Below are 17,500 nucleotides of genomic sequence, written 5' to 3' on the forward strand. Positions count from 1 at the left end.
AGGATGCATGGATGGACAGATGTGGCTTCTGGCAGGTTGATTTGGATGCAACCAGAATAGAAAGGGAGGCCCAGAGTTAACCATCAGGTGTTTCTGGGCTAACTAGGGGAGACAGGAGAGCAGCCTTCCAATATCTCAGGGATTGCCCCAAAGAAGAGGCAGTCAAGCTATTCTCCAAAACACCCGAAGGCAGGACAAGAAGCAACGGGTGGAAACTAATCAAAATAGAACTAAGAAGAAATTTCCTGACAGTGAGAACAATTAACTTTCCTTCCAGAAGTTGTGGATGGTCCATCACTGGAGGTTTTTAGCAAGGATTGGGCAACCATTTTTTGATGATAAGTTCTCCAGCTTGGAAAAGGGGTTGGACTAGAAGACCTCCAAGGTCTCTTCCAACTCTGTTATTCATTAACCAGGGGAACAGCCGGCCTCCAGGAGTGGTGGGTGATCCATCGCCGGAGGTCTTTAAGAAGAGATGGGACGGCCATTTGTTTGCAATGGCATGGGGGGGGGGTCTCCTGCTTGAGCAAGGGGATGGGCTAGAAGACCTCCAAGGTCCCTTCCCATTCTGTCCTTCTCTAAGGGGCAGAAGGGCTCAGCTTCTTTGTGGCCACTGGATCTGCAGCTGCCCTCTCAGCCAACATGGCCAGGGAAGAGTCTTCCTGGAACAGGGAGAGAGCAGTGAGGCTTGGCTGCTTGCAGGGTCCTAGTAATTTAGCGGGCAGAGCACCCTCCATCCCTCCCCCCGGCCCCCCAATGCCCCCCCCCCTTCCTGCAGAAGCCAGGATAGCTGTTGCCAGGAGCCCAGCCTTCCCCAGCCCAGCGTCCTTCACGCACCCCGGATTGCCAACACGCCACACCTGGGCACCTGATGGGTCGCGGCTGCTGGGTTGCCCAGGAAGGGAAAGGCAGAGGAGCTGGAGGGGGCAACCTCGGGGGGGGCAGGAGATTGGGGGGGACAGGGGGGGGTGGGAGCTTCCAAGGGCCTTTTGCTTCAGTTCTGCTCAAGCAGCAAAACCTATTTTGTGGCCTGGGTTGTGGGTAACGAGGACAAAAGACCTCCCATTACTAACACTATTGATTTTCCGTCCAGCAATAATGCAGTGCAAGTGAATCAGCTCTTATTTTTTTGTGTCGGAGGCACAAGGGCTTCCTTGTCTTTCTGCATTCACGCACACACACGCACACTCACACACACACAACAGGGGCCAAATCTTCTAGAAGTTTAGCTCTGGAGGACCCTTTTGGGTTTCCAGCAACCATGGGTTATTGTTATCCCCCCCCTCAAAAAATTTGGTGGGGCCATTCTTCCAAAGTTTGAGCCTTGGCTTCCCTGCAGACTGACTGCCCCCCCACAATACACACACACACACACACACACACAAACACACACAAACACACAGAAACACACACTGCTTTCCTTTTCCGGAGCTGAAGGTGGTTGGGTGGCATTTTTTCTGCAGCTTTCTTCCTCAGCTGCCTGAAGTTTCCTTCCCAAGTTATCCGCCTTGCAAATGTTTACTTCTTGCAGAGCCATAATTTATCCCTTGACTGATTGTTTGCCAAGCTGCAGTGAAGAAATGGCAGAGCACGGGAGGGAAAACAGGCTGTGCTTAACGCCGAGGAGCCTCTGGAAGGGACGGGTGGAGAATTCCCAGCGAACCGCACGTTTCAACAGATTAAACAGAGTTGGGAGGGGCCTTGGAGGTCATCTAGTCCAACCCTCCCCATCCAACCAAGCGGGAGACCCTACCCCGTTTCTGACAGATGGGCAGTCCAGTCTCTTCTTTGAAAGCCTCCAGGGATGAAGCTCCCACAACTTCCGAAGGCAACTTTCGTTCCCTTGGTCCATTTCGAAGTTAAGAAAGAACCCCAAAAGTGACTTATGACTAGTTTTCACACTTACGACTGCTGCAATGTGGTCACGTGATCTTGCTCGCCCGATGTGTAGAGAAAAGGAATCCGGAGCAACCCTTCAATTTATGTGCGTTCTTCCACAGGAAGGAAAAAAAGGTCCATCAAACTGAGTGAATCATAATCATAATAGAGCTGGAAGGAACCCTGAAGGTCGTCTAGTCCAACCCCCTGCTCAGGCAACCCTATCCCATTTCAAACAGTCTCTTCTTGAAAACCTGCAGTGTTGGTATTGGAGCACCCACAACTTCTGGTGGCAAGTTGTTCCACTGATTAATTTGTCCTCACAGTCAGGAAATTCCTCCTTAGTTCTAAGTTGCTTCTCTTCTTAGATTTATTTCCACCCGTTGCTTCTTGACGTTGCTTTAGGTACGTTACAGAATAGCTTGACTGCTTCTCCTTTGGGGCAGCCCCTGAGATATTGGAAGACTGCTGTCATGTCACCTCTAGTCCTTCTTTTCATCAGACTAGGCATATACTCAATTCCTGCAACCATTCTTCGTATGTTTTATCCTCCGGGCCCCAGTCCTCTTAGTTGCTGTTCTCTGCACTCTTTCCAGAGTCTCAGCCTCTTTGTTTTTACCATGGTGACCAAAACTGGATGCAGGATTCCAAGTGTGGCCTTAGCAAGGCCTTGTAAAGTGGTGTTAACGCGTTGTGTGATTCCATCCCTCTGTTAATGCGGCTAGGAGTCTGTTGGCTTTTTTGGCAGCTGCCGCAGAAGGCAAACTATCAATCTGTGGCCCATCAAACAAGTGTGTGTGTGTGTGTGCACGTGTGTGCTTCAGCCAAACATTTCAAAACTTAATCCAGCCTGAATCTTGGCAGAATTGGATACCACCACACATGCATGGGCGTGCACACAAACACACACACACACACACACACACACACTTTTCTCCACTTGGCAGTTTCACAGCTTGTAAAAGGGCTAAGATTAGAGGGGGCCAGATAAGGGTGCCAATCGAGGCGCTGCCTCGGGAGGCCAAGCATTAAACCAGCCCAAGTGAACACAAAAGATGCACACACACACACACACACATACACGCACACACACACACGCACACCCATACAGAGAAAGCTTGCAAGGTCTTTTTGCTGTGCTGAGCCAGGAGTTCTGGGGGAACGCTGGGAGCGTAAAGATCAGGTGGGCCCTGGGATTTTCAGGGAGATAACAGGACCACAATTCAACTCCTACCCAGTGCTGTTCACTTTAGAGCGGGGCTTATCACACCTGGCTGCTTGAAGATAGGTGGATTTAAGGGGAGTGGACTTCAACTCCCAGAATTCCCTCGCTAGCGAACTTTAAGACGGGTGGACTTCCGTTCCCACATTCCCCAGCCAGCATGCTTTCAGATGGCTGGACTTAAATTATCCAGGATTCCCCATGCTTTAAGATGAGTGGACTTCAACTCCCAGAATTCCCCAGAAAGATGCATTAAAATGAGTGGACTTCAACTCCCAGAATTCCTAGGTAGCAAACTTTAAGACGGGTGGACTTCCATTCCCACAGTTCCCCAGCCAGCATGCTTTAAGATGGCTGGACTTAAATTATCCAGGATTCCCCATGCTTTAAGATGAGTGGACTTCAACTCCCAGAATTCCCCAGCCAAGATGCATTAAAATGAGTGGACTTCAACTCCCAGAATCCCTCATGCTTTAAGATGGCTGGACTTAAATTATCCAGGATTCCCCATGCTTTAAGATGAGTGGACTTCAACTCCCAGAATTCCCCATGGGGAGACTTCGGTTCCCAGGATTCCCGGCCAAGATGCATTAAAATGAGTGGACTTCAACTCCCAGAATCCCTCATGCTTTAAGATGGCTGGACTTAAATTATCCAGGATTCCCCATGCTTTAAGATGAGTGGACTTCAACTCCCAGAATTCCCCATGGGGAGACTTCGGTTCCCAGGATTCCCCGGCCAAGATGCATTAAAATGAGTGGACTTCAACTCCCAGAATCCCTCATGCTTTAAGATGGCTGGACTTAAATTATCCAGGATTCCCCATGCTTTAAGATGAGTGGACTTCAATTCCCAGAATTCCCCAAGGGGAGACTTCGGTTCCCAGGATTCCCCAGCCAAGATGCATTAAAATGAGTGGACTTCAACTCCCAGAATCCCTCATGCTTTAAGATGGCTGGAATTGGATGGGTGGTGGAAGGCCTGCAGCGAGCATGGGATGTCAGTCGCTCAGCCAGCTTTGAACCCTGACGAGAGACACGCTTGGTGTGGAGGAACCTGGGGCCAGGGCAGGAGGGGGCACTCAGAAGATCTGCCCCCCACCTGACCCCGGGGGCTTGAACTCCAGCTTCCTGCTTTTCTCCTGCCCCAAAGGAAAGCAGCCCCCAGCTGGGCCTCTGTGTCCATGTGACCAGCCAGGCTCTGCAAGACAAGATGTTGTGGGGGGGGCTTAGAAATGGGGTGTGGGGGTGTAACAGACCCTCAAATGGGCAGCTGTCCTCCACGGTTCCATCGGCTGATGAAGGATATTCTGGGAGGCAGTCTCTGAATACAGAATGACAGAGTTGGAAGGACGCTTAGAGGTCATCTAGTCCAACCCCCTGCTCAGGCAGGAAACCCTACACCCTTTGAGGCAATTGACTGTCCAGCCTCTTCTTGAAATCTCCCGGGATTTGAACTGCGTTCAAGTTGGACCCTCTGCCCGTGCCAGCGAACCTCATCCGGGACAAACAGAGGGCAGCCCTGCCCGGCTCTTGGCCTCCCCAGGCAAGAGGGGCCAGGCCCCCACCCTTTCCCCACACCACTGAGGGGGCACAACGGGCCCAGGAGATGCCAGCCCCAGGCCTCTAGGCTGGCTTCCCTTCCTGCTGCGGAAAGGAGAGGCCGGGACTGTCCCCAAATGGCTTCCTTCCTCTTCTGCTAAATCTCCCACCAACACACACACACACACACACACACACACACACCTCTGCCATGCCCGGATCACAGCTCCCAGCCTCCCCAGCCGGCTTCTTGGGAACCCTTTGAGAATTGCCACTTACTCAATGGGGCCTCAGGAAGGAAGAATTATGTGCTGTCCTGATTATCGTGCCTAAGACTTCTGGCTCATATGGAAGTCCGTTGTTGTTTTTCCAGGGAAGAACCTGGTGACTTTCTTAGAAGCACTGAATGAAATTCTGCTGAATTTCCCCAACTCAGAAATCTCCAAACTTGGCAGCTTTAAGACTTGTGGGATTCTCCAGCCAGCTGGCTGGAGAATTCTGAGAGTTGAAGTCCACAAGTCTTACAGTTGCCAAGTTTGGGGACCCTTCCCCCAAATGATGAATGTCAGCAAATCTGAGCATTGGGGGGCTTGGGGTGTGTGTGTGTGTGCCCGAGTTTATCTGCCAGGATCCAGAAGATCCTGTTTTTAAGACCCTTGTAGAGACCCTGCTTTATAAAGCCTTAGTAAGGCCACACCTAGAGTAAGGCATCCTGTTTTGGTCACCACACTATAAAAAAAGAGGTTGAGAGTCTAGAAAGAGGGCAGAGAAGAGCAACCAGGATGATTGGGGGACTGGAGGATCAAATATACGAGGAACGGTTGCAGGAACTGGGCCTGGCTGGTCCAGGGAAGAGAAGGACCAGGGGAGACAGGAGAGCAGCCTTCCAATATTTGACGGGCTGCCACAAAAAAGAGAGGGTCAAATTATTCTCCAAAGCAACAGACAAGAAGTAGCAGATGGAAACTAACCAAAGAGAGAAGAAGCTAAGGAGAAACTTCCTAACAGTGAGGACAATTAACCAGTGGAATTTCCTGCCACCAGAAATCGTGGGCGCTCCATCACCGGAGGCTTTTAAGAAGAGACTGGAGAGGCACTGGCCTCAAATGGTAGGGGGGTCTCCTGCTTGAGGTGGGGGGATGGACTAGACCTCCAACTTCAAGGGCCCTCCCGACTCTTTTTTGACTGATTGTGTGTTGTGCCAAACGAGGGTCCCACTCAGGCAGGGGATGGAAGCTGGATTTGTCCATCTTCAGAATCATAGAATTGGAAGGGACCTTGGAGGTCTTCTAGTCCAACCCCCTGCTCAAGCATTTCAGACAAATGGCTGCCCGGTCTTTTTTTAAAAAAAAAGTTTTTTATTTTAACAACAAAACAACCTAGACATACCACATAAAACATAAAAACATCATCCTTCTTCCTCCTTTTCTTTTTTTTTTAAAGCCTCCAGTGACTCACAACTTCTACTGGCAAGCTGTTCCACTGGCTAATTGTGCTGCTCCCTGTCAAGAAAGCTCAACTGCTTGCTTACCGCTTCACCCTCAGTGGACGGCAACTTCTTGAACCCTCTTGTGCAAGCAGAAGGCGGCTAGAAGCAACGAAGGCGGCGCAGCCTCTGGGGTGGCGGGTTCAAAGGGGGCTGAGGAGAGCATCCAGCCAAGTCTCAGTCGAGGTTGGGGGAGCAGGTCCTCTGCCCAGAAGCCCCCCCCCACACCTTCCTCATGGGGAAATGTGGGGGGGCAGAAGCCCCTGCAGCACCTGCCTTTGGCAGAATGGGGAGGGGTTTTTGAAAAAAGCAAGCAGGAAACTGGCCGGGGGTTTTGAACCTGTCCGTGAGATAGGAATCGTTGGGTCTCTCTTTCCAAGATTAGAACCGGTCAGTGGAGGGGGTGTCCAAGGAGCAAACCTTGAGGGGGGCGCAGGCACTGCTTCTGGGGAAACATTGGGAGAGCATGGGGTGGCAGGAATTGAGGGAGGGGGCCGCGTCAGGCCTTGGAATTTGCAGCGGCCCTGGGGAATTCTTTTTCTTGGCTGGGAAAACGAAAAAGAATGAAGTTACACACACAACAACAACAACAACCCTGCTGGCTCTGGTTTCCAGAAAGTTTGTGAAGGGACTGGCTGTGTCATGGCGTTTTCAGGCAGGGCTGAGATCAGGTTTCTTTGGCCTCCAGTGTTTAGATTTTCTAGGGCTGTATTGTAACATCAGACGTTTTCATCTGAGTTCGCCAGGAGCGATATTGCGCTGGTTTAGTTTATTTTCTTTTAGATCTGTTTTTACCCAAGTTACAGATTTGGGGAAGTGCAAATGCTGTTCAGAAGTGGGTAACTGGGCAGGCTGAGAACCCTGTAAATAGAATAAAATAAAATCCTCAGAAGGTTTGCTGCAGCTTGACAATATTTCCCACCCTAACACTGATCTTTCACCGACTCTTGGCCCTTTTCCTTCAGTCTATGTATTATTTCCATGTTTGTTTGTTTAAGTTTGTAAGCTGCCCAGCTCCACTGGCTGACGTATCAATCGTGTACAAAGTTTAAAGTAAAACAATCCACACGGTCGATGGGATTGGCAAGGGGAACAACCTGCCACAAGATCCTTTGGGTGGGCTATCAACCTTTTCAGCTAACAAATCAACGAAAGAAGTTCCTGGATGGTGTTCGGCTGTAGGTCAGAGTTTCTCAGCCCCTTTAAGAAGCGTGGACTTCAACTCCCAGAACCCCCCAGGCAGCCCACCCTCCTTAAAGCAGCCCAGGTGGAGGAATTTGGGGGCTGGGTCTTGCCATGCCCGGCAGCTGGCGAACTTTAAGGGCCAGCAGGCCCCGGAGCTGGGAACTTGGCTTTGGCGGATTAGATAGGTTTCTTGATATAAAAATGGCTAGTTTGTATTGCGCTATAAAAGTCAACAGTTGAGGTTTGGTGGTATTATTTTATTCTATTGCACCAAAAGGAATAGAAAGTCAAGGCTCTTTCTTTCTTTCTTTCTTTCTTTCTTTCTTTCTTTCCTTTCCTTTCCTTTCCTTTCCTTTTCTTTTCTTTTCTTTTCTTTCTTTTTTGCCTTTGTCCTGCCCTTTTCTCTTCCCCTTGTTTTCCCCTTGTTTTCTTTTGTATCTTTGTGCTTTATATGGTATTTGGATAATCTAATCAATGTTTTGAATTACAAAGAATGAACATAAAAAAGAGCTGGCAATCAGTCAAGGGGATCCAGTGATCTCCGGAGCTCAGGGGGTCCTACTCCCGTTGCGGCCTATCCCAAACAAGCATTTGGAGAGGGAGGAGGAGCAGGGGGAGGACTGGGGGGTCCTCGGTGCTCTCTGAGCTTGGTGGTTTTCTTGCAGACGGTTCATGACCCAACTAGGGGACATCATCAGTGCAAGAAGGGAGTGGGCGTTTTTGAGGAGAGGAAGGAGGAGGAGGAGGAGGGCTGTGGAGACCTTGGTGCTCTCTGAGCTTGGTGGTTTTCTGACAGATGTTTCATGACTCACTAGGTAACACCATCAGTGCTAGAAGGGAGGGGGGTTGAGAAGAGGGAGGAAGAGAGGGGAGGAGAAGGAAGAGGGCCGTGTAGTCCTTGGTGCTCTCTGAGCTTGGATGTTTCAATGACCCAACTAGGCAACACCATCAGTGCCAGAAGGGAGTGGGGTTTGTGGAGGCCTGCCCTTGGGACAGAGGTCTCCAAACCTGGCAACTTTTAAGACTTGTGGACATCAACTCCCAGAATTCCCCAGCCGGCACTTTAATTCCCAGAATTCGTGCTGGCAGGGGAAATTCTGGGAGTTGAAGTCCGCAAGTCTTAAAGGAGAGGCCTACATTGGAGAGCCCTGCCGGCGGGACTGGTGCCCGTGGAGAGGATGGGGCTGTGCTGGGGGAGAAGTCGGGGGGCCGCCTGGGCTCTCGGCCCAAGCCCAACCACCGAAGAGGCTCCTCTTCCCAACTGCTTGTGGTTCAAGGTCCGGGAAGCCTCCCAGAGGACAATGCAAAATTCACTTTGTGAATAAGGAGGGAGGAGACGGAAGGAAGGAGGGGGGGGCCAAGGAAAGGCCAGTGGCACCCAGGGGTTTGGGTGTGGGGGCTGGAGGAGCCCTTCCTGGTCCACGTTCCCAGCTAAACAGGGCCACGTTGCCAAGCGCTTACAGGCAAAGCATGGGATCGTGTGTTGAGAAATTAACATGTGGGAATTTCTTTCTGGAGGATCCAATCTGAGTCGGTCACCGGCACCAAAAGCTTTTTTTTCCCCCAAGCTTCCTGAGTCATGTTGGAGCCCATCCTCAGAGTACGTCTCTCTCTCTCTCTCTGTCTCCAGAGTACGTGCCCTGGGCTCTTCTGCATATTGCATTTATACAGTTATATGGTTTACACCAGGGGTTCCCATCCTTGGCAACTTTAAGCCTGGAGGACTTCAACTCCCAGAATGACTCTCAGAGCGTTAGTACTTCCTATATTATTATTATTATTATTATTATTATTATTATTATTATTATTATTATTATTATTATTATTATTATGCTCTGAAGCTAAGGAGTTCTACTCCCCCTCCCCACCTGAAAAAAAGAAATCTGCCCCAAATGCAAAACACAAGCCGAGGAGTTTCAGTTTCAGTTTTACTTTCACAGCACCAAGCAGCTCTAGTGCAGAACAGTTGAGCTAAGCCACGCCCAGGCTCCTTGCTGTCTCCTTCACAGCAAACACTGTTTCAGTTTCCATGTTTCAGTTTCCAAACTGCCCTCAACTCTCTCACACACTGACAGGATGCTAACCAGACGAATAAGTGGGAGGGGTAATAGGAGTGATGAGAAGATTAATAGCAATAGTAGTGCAGGCTTTGTCAATAGTTGGACAGTGTTGAGGGAATTATTTGTTTAGCCGAGAGATGGCATTGGGGAAAAACTCTCCTTGTGCCTAGTTGTTCTGGTGTGCAGGGCTCTATATAGTGTCTTTTTGAGCGTGGGAGTTACAACAGTTTATGTCCGGGATGTGAGGGGTCTGTAGATATTTTCACAGCCCTCTTTTTGACTCGTGCAGGATACAGGTCCTCCATGGAAGGCAGGTTGGTAGCCACTGTCTTTTTCTGCAGGCCTAATTCCTCTCTGGAGTCCATGTCTGTCCCGTTGGGTTGCAGAACCAAACCAGACCGACCCAGATTGGATCCTGTAGCATTATCCTGGGACACATATATTCACCTCCCATTTCCTCCTTGTTTCTCTCCAGATCCTTTGGTTCTGCTACTGTCGGAATTCCCACCCAGGAGGATGGTTCTTTGCAGAGGTCCACCGTTCCATCCAGACTGATGAAAATGTAGCAAGAAGGGATCTCGTGACGGTGAGTGATCCATGAATCTGGTTTTAAGAAGGTTTACAAGAGTCCTAGCTGGATGGAACCCGAGTCTTCTCCAGAGGGGACCAGATAGTTGACCTGTGCTGAGGTGAGGTCCCCTTTTTCACACTTACGTTCTCCTGGAAGTTGGATTCCTCTTGACCTTGGCAGAAACCTCCCATCACTGTCACAAGAGGCCGTGTGGATCCAAAATGTCGATCACTTGACATGAATCTATTGAATGAAAATATTTAATTTGGCTAACTTGCGATCAGTACTACAGTCATCTAGGTAGGTAAAAGCAAAATACCCCTCATGCATCATCACAAAATCTCCAGAACCGTAAAGCCTACAAATTTGAAATTTGGCATGTATATTCCTCTTGGCTTCTAAGGGCTCACTAAGAAAGGATTTTGCAAAATGGCCATCAGAGCATTTAGAGTATTTCCTATATTATTATTATTATTATTATTATTATTATTAACACGCTCCGATGCTAAGGAGTTCTACTTCCCCTCCCCACCTGGAAAGAAATCTCTTCCAAAGGCAAAACACAAGCAGAGGAGAGGAGGTTCAGTTTTAGGTTTATTTTCACAGCACCAAGCAGCTTTAGTACAGAACAGTTGAGCTAAGCCACGCCCAGGTTCCTTGCTGTGTCCTCCTTGCTCACACAGTGAATACTCTTGCAGTTTCCAAACAGCCCTCAACTCTCTCACCCCCTGACAGGACGTTAGCCAGATGAATACCGATGGATGCTGGTAGGCAGAGGCAGAATTTCCCCCCCACCCCTTGTTTTCATTCCCAAATACTAAGCCTGATCACATAGTTTCGTAGCGAAGCACTGGTACTGAGCTAGTATTTAATAAACCCAGGTATTAGGTCATATATCATGTTATGCTTGCTTAGACCAGGGGCCCCCAAGCATGGCGACTTTAAGACTTGTGGACTTGAACCCCCAGAATTCTGGGAGTTGAAGTCCACAAGTCTTCAAAGTTGCCACATTTGTAGGTCCCTGCTCCAGTTGGCTGAGGAATTCTGGGAGTTGAAGTCCACAAAGTTACCAAGTTTGAATTCTCCTGGCTTAGATATTCCAGGCAGTTGGCTTTTGATGAGCTTGCCGTGGGCTAACCCCCCCTTCTGCTGGCCCGCTGGCCCATTTCAGCGAACCCCTTAGCCGTGAAAACAAGCCGGACATGCAGAACTTTTGCGTGGTGGCAGATCACCCTGTCTTTTTGCCAAATCGAATGCATGCTTGCGATGTCTGTGCAGCTGTTTGCCATTTCAAAAGCAGAAAGCATGAATATTTATTTAGTCCCTCCACATTTATATAACCCTCCGTCTCATCTGTGAGACTCTGGGTGGCTCGTGAATTCAGATCACACACACACAAAAAGGAAAGGAATCGTAGAAATGAAAGCAATTCAGAAGTTGAAATAATTGAAACCGATTAACCAGGAATATGAAACACGGGACCCTGCCAACCAACAGCTTATGGGCAATGTATTCATTTTGCTTAGTTTTCTTAATTAAGATCCTGGCATGCGGCCCTCTCAATTCCTGGCAAATAGGTGGAGAAGAAATGGAGGTAGGAAAGGTTTTATTTTCCTGGGCTCCAAGATCACCGCCGACGGGGACTGCAGCCAAGAAATCAAATCCTGGGGGGCGAAGTTATGGCAAATCTAGGCAGCACACTCAAAAGCAGAAACATCCCCCTGCGAACCAAAGTGCGTAGAGTCAAGGCTCTGGTCCTTCCAGTGGCAACGCGTGGCTGTGAAAGTGGGACCACAAGGAAGGCTGAGCGCCAAAGAATGGAGGCCTTTGAGCTCTGGGGCTGGAGGAGGAGACTCCTGCGAGTCCCTTGGACCGCAAGGCCATCCAAGCGGCCAGTCCTAGAGGAGATCCACCCTGACTGCCTCTTTAGGAGGCCGGATCCTGAAGATGACGCTCAGAGACTTTGGCCGCCTCATGAGAAGGAAGGAAGGGAGTCCCCGGAGAAGAAGAGCCGAATGCTGGGAATGGTTGAAGGCAAAGAAGAAGAAGAAGAAGAAGCGAGAAGGAGAAGGAGAAGAGAAGAAGGAAGAAGAAGAAGAGGAGGAAGAGGAGGAGGAGGAGGAAGAGGAGGAGGAAGGGAAGAGGAGGAAAGGAAGGAAGGATGGAGACCCTGAAGCAGTGGGGAGTCGGGCGGGATGGTAGAGGACAGGAAGGCCTGGAGGAACTTCTCCATGGGGTCACAATGGGTCGGACTTCACAACTTCGCAACTAACAACAACAACATTAGTTCTGCAGGTTCCACACCCCCACGAGGTCCCCAAATCTGATTCTTTCAGGCCAGTCTCACTGAAGAGGAGATGATGATGTTCCCAAGGTGGGGGAAGAGGTTATGCGCCATGGCAGAAAGGGGTCTCTTCCTGGACTCAAAACATGCCCCTCTGATCAGAGGTGAGATTCAGCCAGTCCTGACTGGTTCTGGGACCCCAGATTTAAGGATTCACTGATAGACAGGTGCCATAAATGTTTGCATGCACCTCATCAGCCCGAAGGCTGCTCATGTTGTGGGTAGCCGGCAGCAGGTACAGACGGCTAAGTAGAGCGAGGTCTCAGATGAGGGGCCGGGACCATCAAGGAGTGGATTGCTGCCTTCAGAGATTGTGGGGGCTGGCAGCAGTGATGAGGAGGTTCCCGAGGAGCCTGTGCCACGTGCGTGTGCGCGCAGGGCTGCTGGTAGGACAGAGCAATTGCAGCAGCACGGGAGACTCGGGAGCAAGGCTTCAAGGTAGTGGCCCCACCTTCAAGAAGATAAAAGCCCGCTGTGAATCGGACGTTCTTTGCAGAAAGCAAAAACATTTTGAAACTCAGCCTCGTGGACATTACAGTATCCTGAGTTTGTATTTGAAGACTCTTGTATTGCAAATTATTTCTCGTCTGTTATCTTTTGGCAAGGCTCGCACAGTTTGGCAAGGCTTGTGCTTATCACAGCTAATTATTTTGCAAAAGCATTACAAGGTTTCTGTTCCCTTTGGGATTGCGTTTGATTTGTTGGAAAAGGGCGGGGGTCGGAACGGTCCGTGGGAAGAATCAGGGAACGCAGAGATCCCGGCCCTTCTTTTTCCCGAGACGCTGCCTGCTCTCGGAGCCGATCCTGGATGCATTTCAAGCTTCCAAACTCAGAAGCAGCCTTCCTTTGGCGCCCAGTGTTTCCCCTCGCCAAGCCCCTCGCCTCTCCTGCCCCCCACTATCCCCCCACTTCAGGAGCCAGCCAGCCCCCCCCCTCCCAACGCAGGCCTGCCTGAGACAAGTCCCCCCTTTATTCTTCCCTCTCCCCCCACCCCACCCCCGTCCCGTCTCACGCTTTACATCCTCCTTCTCTGGCACGGCATCGTCAGCATCTGGGTTCGATTAAACAAACATGGGCACCGTGTTCCGTCCAGCGGAGGCGATTTTCCCTCCGTTGGCTTTGAAACCCGTGTTTTCTGAAGCCGCTCTAACTGGGGGAGGACAGGACTGGAGCCCCAGCCGAGGCCAACGCACCTGAGGGAGTCTTGTCTTACCCGTCTGCCTGCCAACCGGCCCTCAAAGGCGGCCCCTCATATTTGGGGCGATGGGCTGGGAGGGGAAGGCTGGGTCTTTGGCTTGGGTTCTGCTGACAGGGGAAGGGGGCCTGCCAGCTGTGCCCCGGCAAAGGCAGCCAGACGCTCAGCGGGAGCAGCTTGCAAAGAGGAGCGGCACAGAAAAGGAGGGAGGGGCTTTCAAATTCTGGGGGGTTTTAAGGGGAGGGGGTCAGCCTGTCCTCCCAGGATGCCTGCTTCAGTCTTACTGTTGTCGTTTTTTCCAGCTTTCGCGCTCTCTCTCTCTCTCTGTCTTTCTTTGTCCCCTGGTCCTTCTCTTCCGTAGACCAGCCAGGGCCTGTTCCTGCAACTGTTCTTCATAAGTTTCGGCCGCCAGTCCCCTCATCCTCCTGGTTGCTCTTCTCTGCACCCTTTCCAGAGTCTCCACATCTTTTTTTATAGTGGGGTGACCAAAACCGGGTGCAGTTTTGTCCCAATTACGGACACAAGTTGAGGCCTACCTGTACTAATGAGATAGGGTCAGTTAGGGCTGATTATCTGTTCGAATTCTGCACGTGCCCCTGGGTTATGACTTGCCTAGATTCAGAAGGTGGCCCAGGGTGGGTCAAAGGCCCTGGGCTCTTTGCGGGGTGGGGGGGGTGGGGGTAGGAATTAGCAGGTACCTGGTAGCCCCTTTTCAAAGTCCAACGTTTTATCCCAAAGCCTCCATTTTTGTGAGCTGCACCTCCTTCTCTTCCGTAGACCAGCCAGGGCCTGTTCCTGCAACTGTTCTTCATAAGTTTCGGCCGCCAGTCCCCTCATCCTCCTGGTTGCTCTTCTCTGCACCCTTTCCAGAGTCTCCACATCTTTTTTTATAGTGTGGTGACCAAAACTGGGTGCAGTTTTGTCCCAATTACGGACACAAGTTGAGGCCTACCTGTACTAATGAGATAGGGTCAGTTAGGGCTGATTATCTGTTCGAATTCTGCACATGCCCCTGGGTTATGACTTGCATAGATTATCCCCTTCGAGGTTGGCGAAGATGAACCCTAACATGAGCTCAAGGTGTTGGAAATGCAAAAGCCCCGAAGGAACATTTTTCCACACGTGGTGGTCTTGTAAAACTACCCAAAAATTTTGGCAAAAAATTAGAAAATGGTTGGAGGAGATAACTAAAGAACAAATAGACTATAAACCAGAGTTCTTCCTGTTAGGGATCTCTGATAGATATTTATCCAAAAAGACAAAATATGTAATAATCCATATTCTAACCGCAGCTAGATTAGCGTTTGCTCAATGTTGGAAATTACCTCGTTACAGCTTCAGAGCAAATGGTTATTCAGAAAATTTGTGAGTGTGCTGAAATGGATAAATTAACGATAGCATTAAAGAACAAAGAGTCCTCAACATTTTACAACAACTGGGACTCAAGGTATAATTGGTAGCCCCTTTTCAAAGTCCAACATTTTATCCCTCCATTTTTGTGAGCTGCACCTTCCTTCCTTCATCAGAGGAGCCGAGGGGCTAATTTGAGGAGGGAGAGAGGGACAGGTTGGTGATGCCAACGCAAGTCCCCGTGAGGCTCAGGACTGGCCCCCTTTCAATGAACCAACTCAAAAGTATGAAAATCCCAGAGTGTTTCACAATGGAGCCCAAGGAGGTCTGGCTATATTTCTGCCAAGTTAGACACAAAAGGAGATTGGGGGCATGTTTTCATTTAGTTGGAAAACTCACGAGAGATTCTGCCTCTTCGTTGCTGGAGTCTCTCCTTCCCGGCTTTCTTACTAGCAGGGATGTCCAATCTTGGCAACTCGAAGGCCTAGGGACTTCGACTCCCAGAATTCCCCAGCCAGCCGTGAAGTCCACGCGTCTTTTCTTTTGAATACGAAAAAAATATTGAATAAATTGTTAAAAACGTTGGGTGGGGTGTGATCATCCTGACAATCCTGTTTGTCCTACATATGATGGCATAAGGTACATGTTCCATATGTCGGAACGGGCGAGCCTTGGACCCACTCCACACACACACACACACACCTTCCCAGCACTGGTTCCCCTGCCAACGTTCCCGTGGAAAGGCAGGGAGACCCAAAGGGCTTTTTGGCTGCCAAGCCAGCTCTGTGCAGGCTGCCCCGAGGCCGTTTGGGCTCCTGGGATGCAGGAGGGACTCCCGGGGCAGTGGAGCATTGCAGAAGAGGGGGGGGCGGCTTCTTTTGGACGCAGGCGCTCTGTGGGGAAAAGGGGGCCTGGGGTCCAAGGCCCAGCTGGGTCTCTCTGTCCTGCCAGGATGCTTCTGTCTAGCGGTTGGGACTCTGCAAGGAGAAGAAAGCAGGGGGTTGGACTAGAAGACCCCCAAGGTCCCTTCCAGCTCTGCCTATTCTGTTCTGTTCTGTTCTGTTCTGTTCTGTTCCACTCTACTCTATTCTATTCTATTCTATTCTATTCTATTTTCTATTCTATTCTCTATTCTATTCCTATTCTATTCTATTCTATTCTATTCTATTCTATTCTATTCTATTCTTCTGTTCTGTTCTGTTGTGTTTTCTATTCTGTCCTGTCCTGCCCTGTCCTATCTTATCCGTTATTGTATTCTCCATTCCAATATTCTGTTCTATTTTCTATTCTATTCTATTCTATTTTCTATTCTATTCTCTATTCTATTCTACTCTGTATTCTGTTCTGTTCTGTTGTGTTCTATTCTGTTCTGTCCTCTCCTGTCCTATCTTACTCTATTCTATTGTATTCTCCATTCTATTTCTGTTCTATTCTATTCTATTCTATTCTATTTTCTATTCTATTCTATTCTATTCTATTCTTCTGTTCTGTTCTGTTCTGTTGTGTTTTCTATTCTGTCCTGTCCTGTCCTGCCCTGTCCTATCTTATCTGTTATTGTAGTCTTCTTTCCAATATTCTGTTCTGTTTTCTATTCTATTCTATTCTATTTTCTATTCTATTCTCTATTCTATTCTACTCTATATTCTATTCTATTCTTCTGTTCTGTTCTGTTGTGTTTTCTATTCTGTTCTGTCCTGTCCTGTCCTATCTTATCCGTTATTGTATTCTCCATTCCAATATTCTATTCTATTTTCTATTTCTATGCTATTCTAATGTTTTGAATGGGACTCTTGACATTTCCTGGAATTGCCCAGAGCTTGGAGGAGGTTCAAACCCTGCCCTGTTTAAGGGGTATCTCAAGAGAGACCCTTCCCCAAACTCAACCCTTCTGCCCAAAGAGAGGGTCTCCTGCTTGGTGCATCCCAAATCGATGTGAAACACACACACACACACACACACACACACACACACACACACGGAAAAATGGAGGAGGAGGAGGAGGAAGGAAGATGTTCATTGCCTTGAGCTATTTATAAAAATAAAGGTGGAAGATAAATACAGATAGTCCTCAACTTACAACACTTCATGTAGTGACCGTTCAAAGATACAATGCCACCAAAGAAGTGGCTTCTCACCAGTTTTCACACTTATGACCATTGCAGCATCCCCACAACCACGTGATGAAAATTCAGACGCTTAGCCACTGACTCATAGTTATGACGGTTGCAGTGTCCTGGGTACAGGTGACATTTGGCGTGTGGCAATCCGAATCCTGCAGCTGTTCTCCATATGTTTTAGTTGTCTGACATGGTAGAGGATCTTCCGCTTGAGCAGCGGGGTTGACTAGAAGACCTCCAAGGTCCCTTCCAGCTCATTCATAGAATAGAAAAAGAAATAGAAATAGAATATAGAATAGAGTAGAGTAGAGTAGAGTAGAGTAGAGTAGAACAGAGTAGAGTAGAGTAGAATAGAATAGAATAGAATAGAATAGAATAGAATAGAATAGAATAGAATAGAATAGAATAGAATAAGAGAAGAGAAGAGAATAAAGGAAGGAAGGAAGGAAGGAAGGAAGGAAGGAAGGAAGGAAGGAAGGAAGGAAGGAAGGAAGGAAGGGAAAGGGAAAATAGAATAGAATAGAATAGAATAGAATAGAATAGAATAGAAT

General features: G+C 49.0%; 1 protein-coding gene across 11 annotated transcripts in view; it reads left to right on the forward strand.

Moving 5' to 3' along the window:
• Positions 1 to 17,500, forward strand: part of IL11RA (interleukin 11 receptor subunit alpha) — a 103,804-nt gene that overhangs the window by 37,575 nt on the left and 48,729 nt on the right. For 7 of the 11 annotated variants that reach the window (XM_087927602.1, XM_087927606.1, XM_087927611.1 and 4 more), the window contains exon 2: positions 9,848 to 9,958. In XM_087927602.1, the coding sequence (XP_087783728.1) occupies positions 9,848 to 9,958 (111 nt within the window). Of the gene's footprint in view, positions 1 to 8,942; positions 9,065 to 9,847; positions 9,959 to 17,500 lie in introns of all 11 variants that reach the window. The other 4 variants (XM_087927600.1, XM_087927601.1, XM_087927605.1 and 1 more) reach the window with 1 other exon arrangement.

Source organism: Pseudonaja textilis, chromosome 2, assembly GCF_049901715.1.
Source record: "Pseudonaja textilis isolate UNSWEBS1 chromosome 2, rPseTex1.2, whole genome shotgun sequence".
Taxonomy (NCBI): Eukaryota; Metazoa; Chordata; class Lepidosauria; order Squamata; family Elapidae; genus Pseudonaja; species Pseudonaja textilis.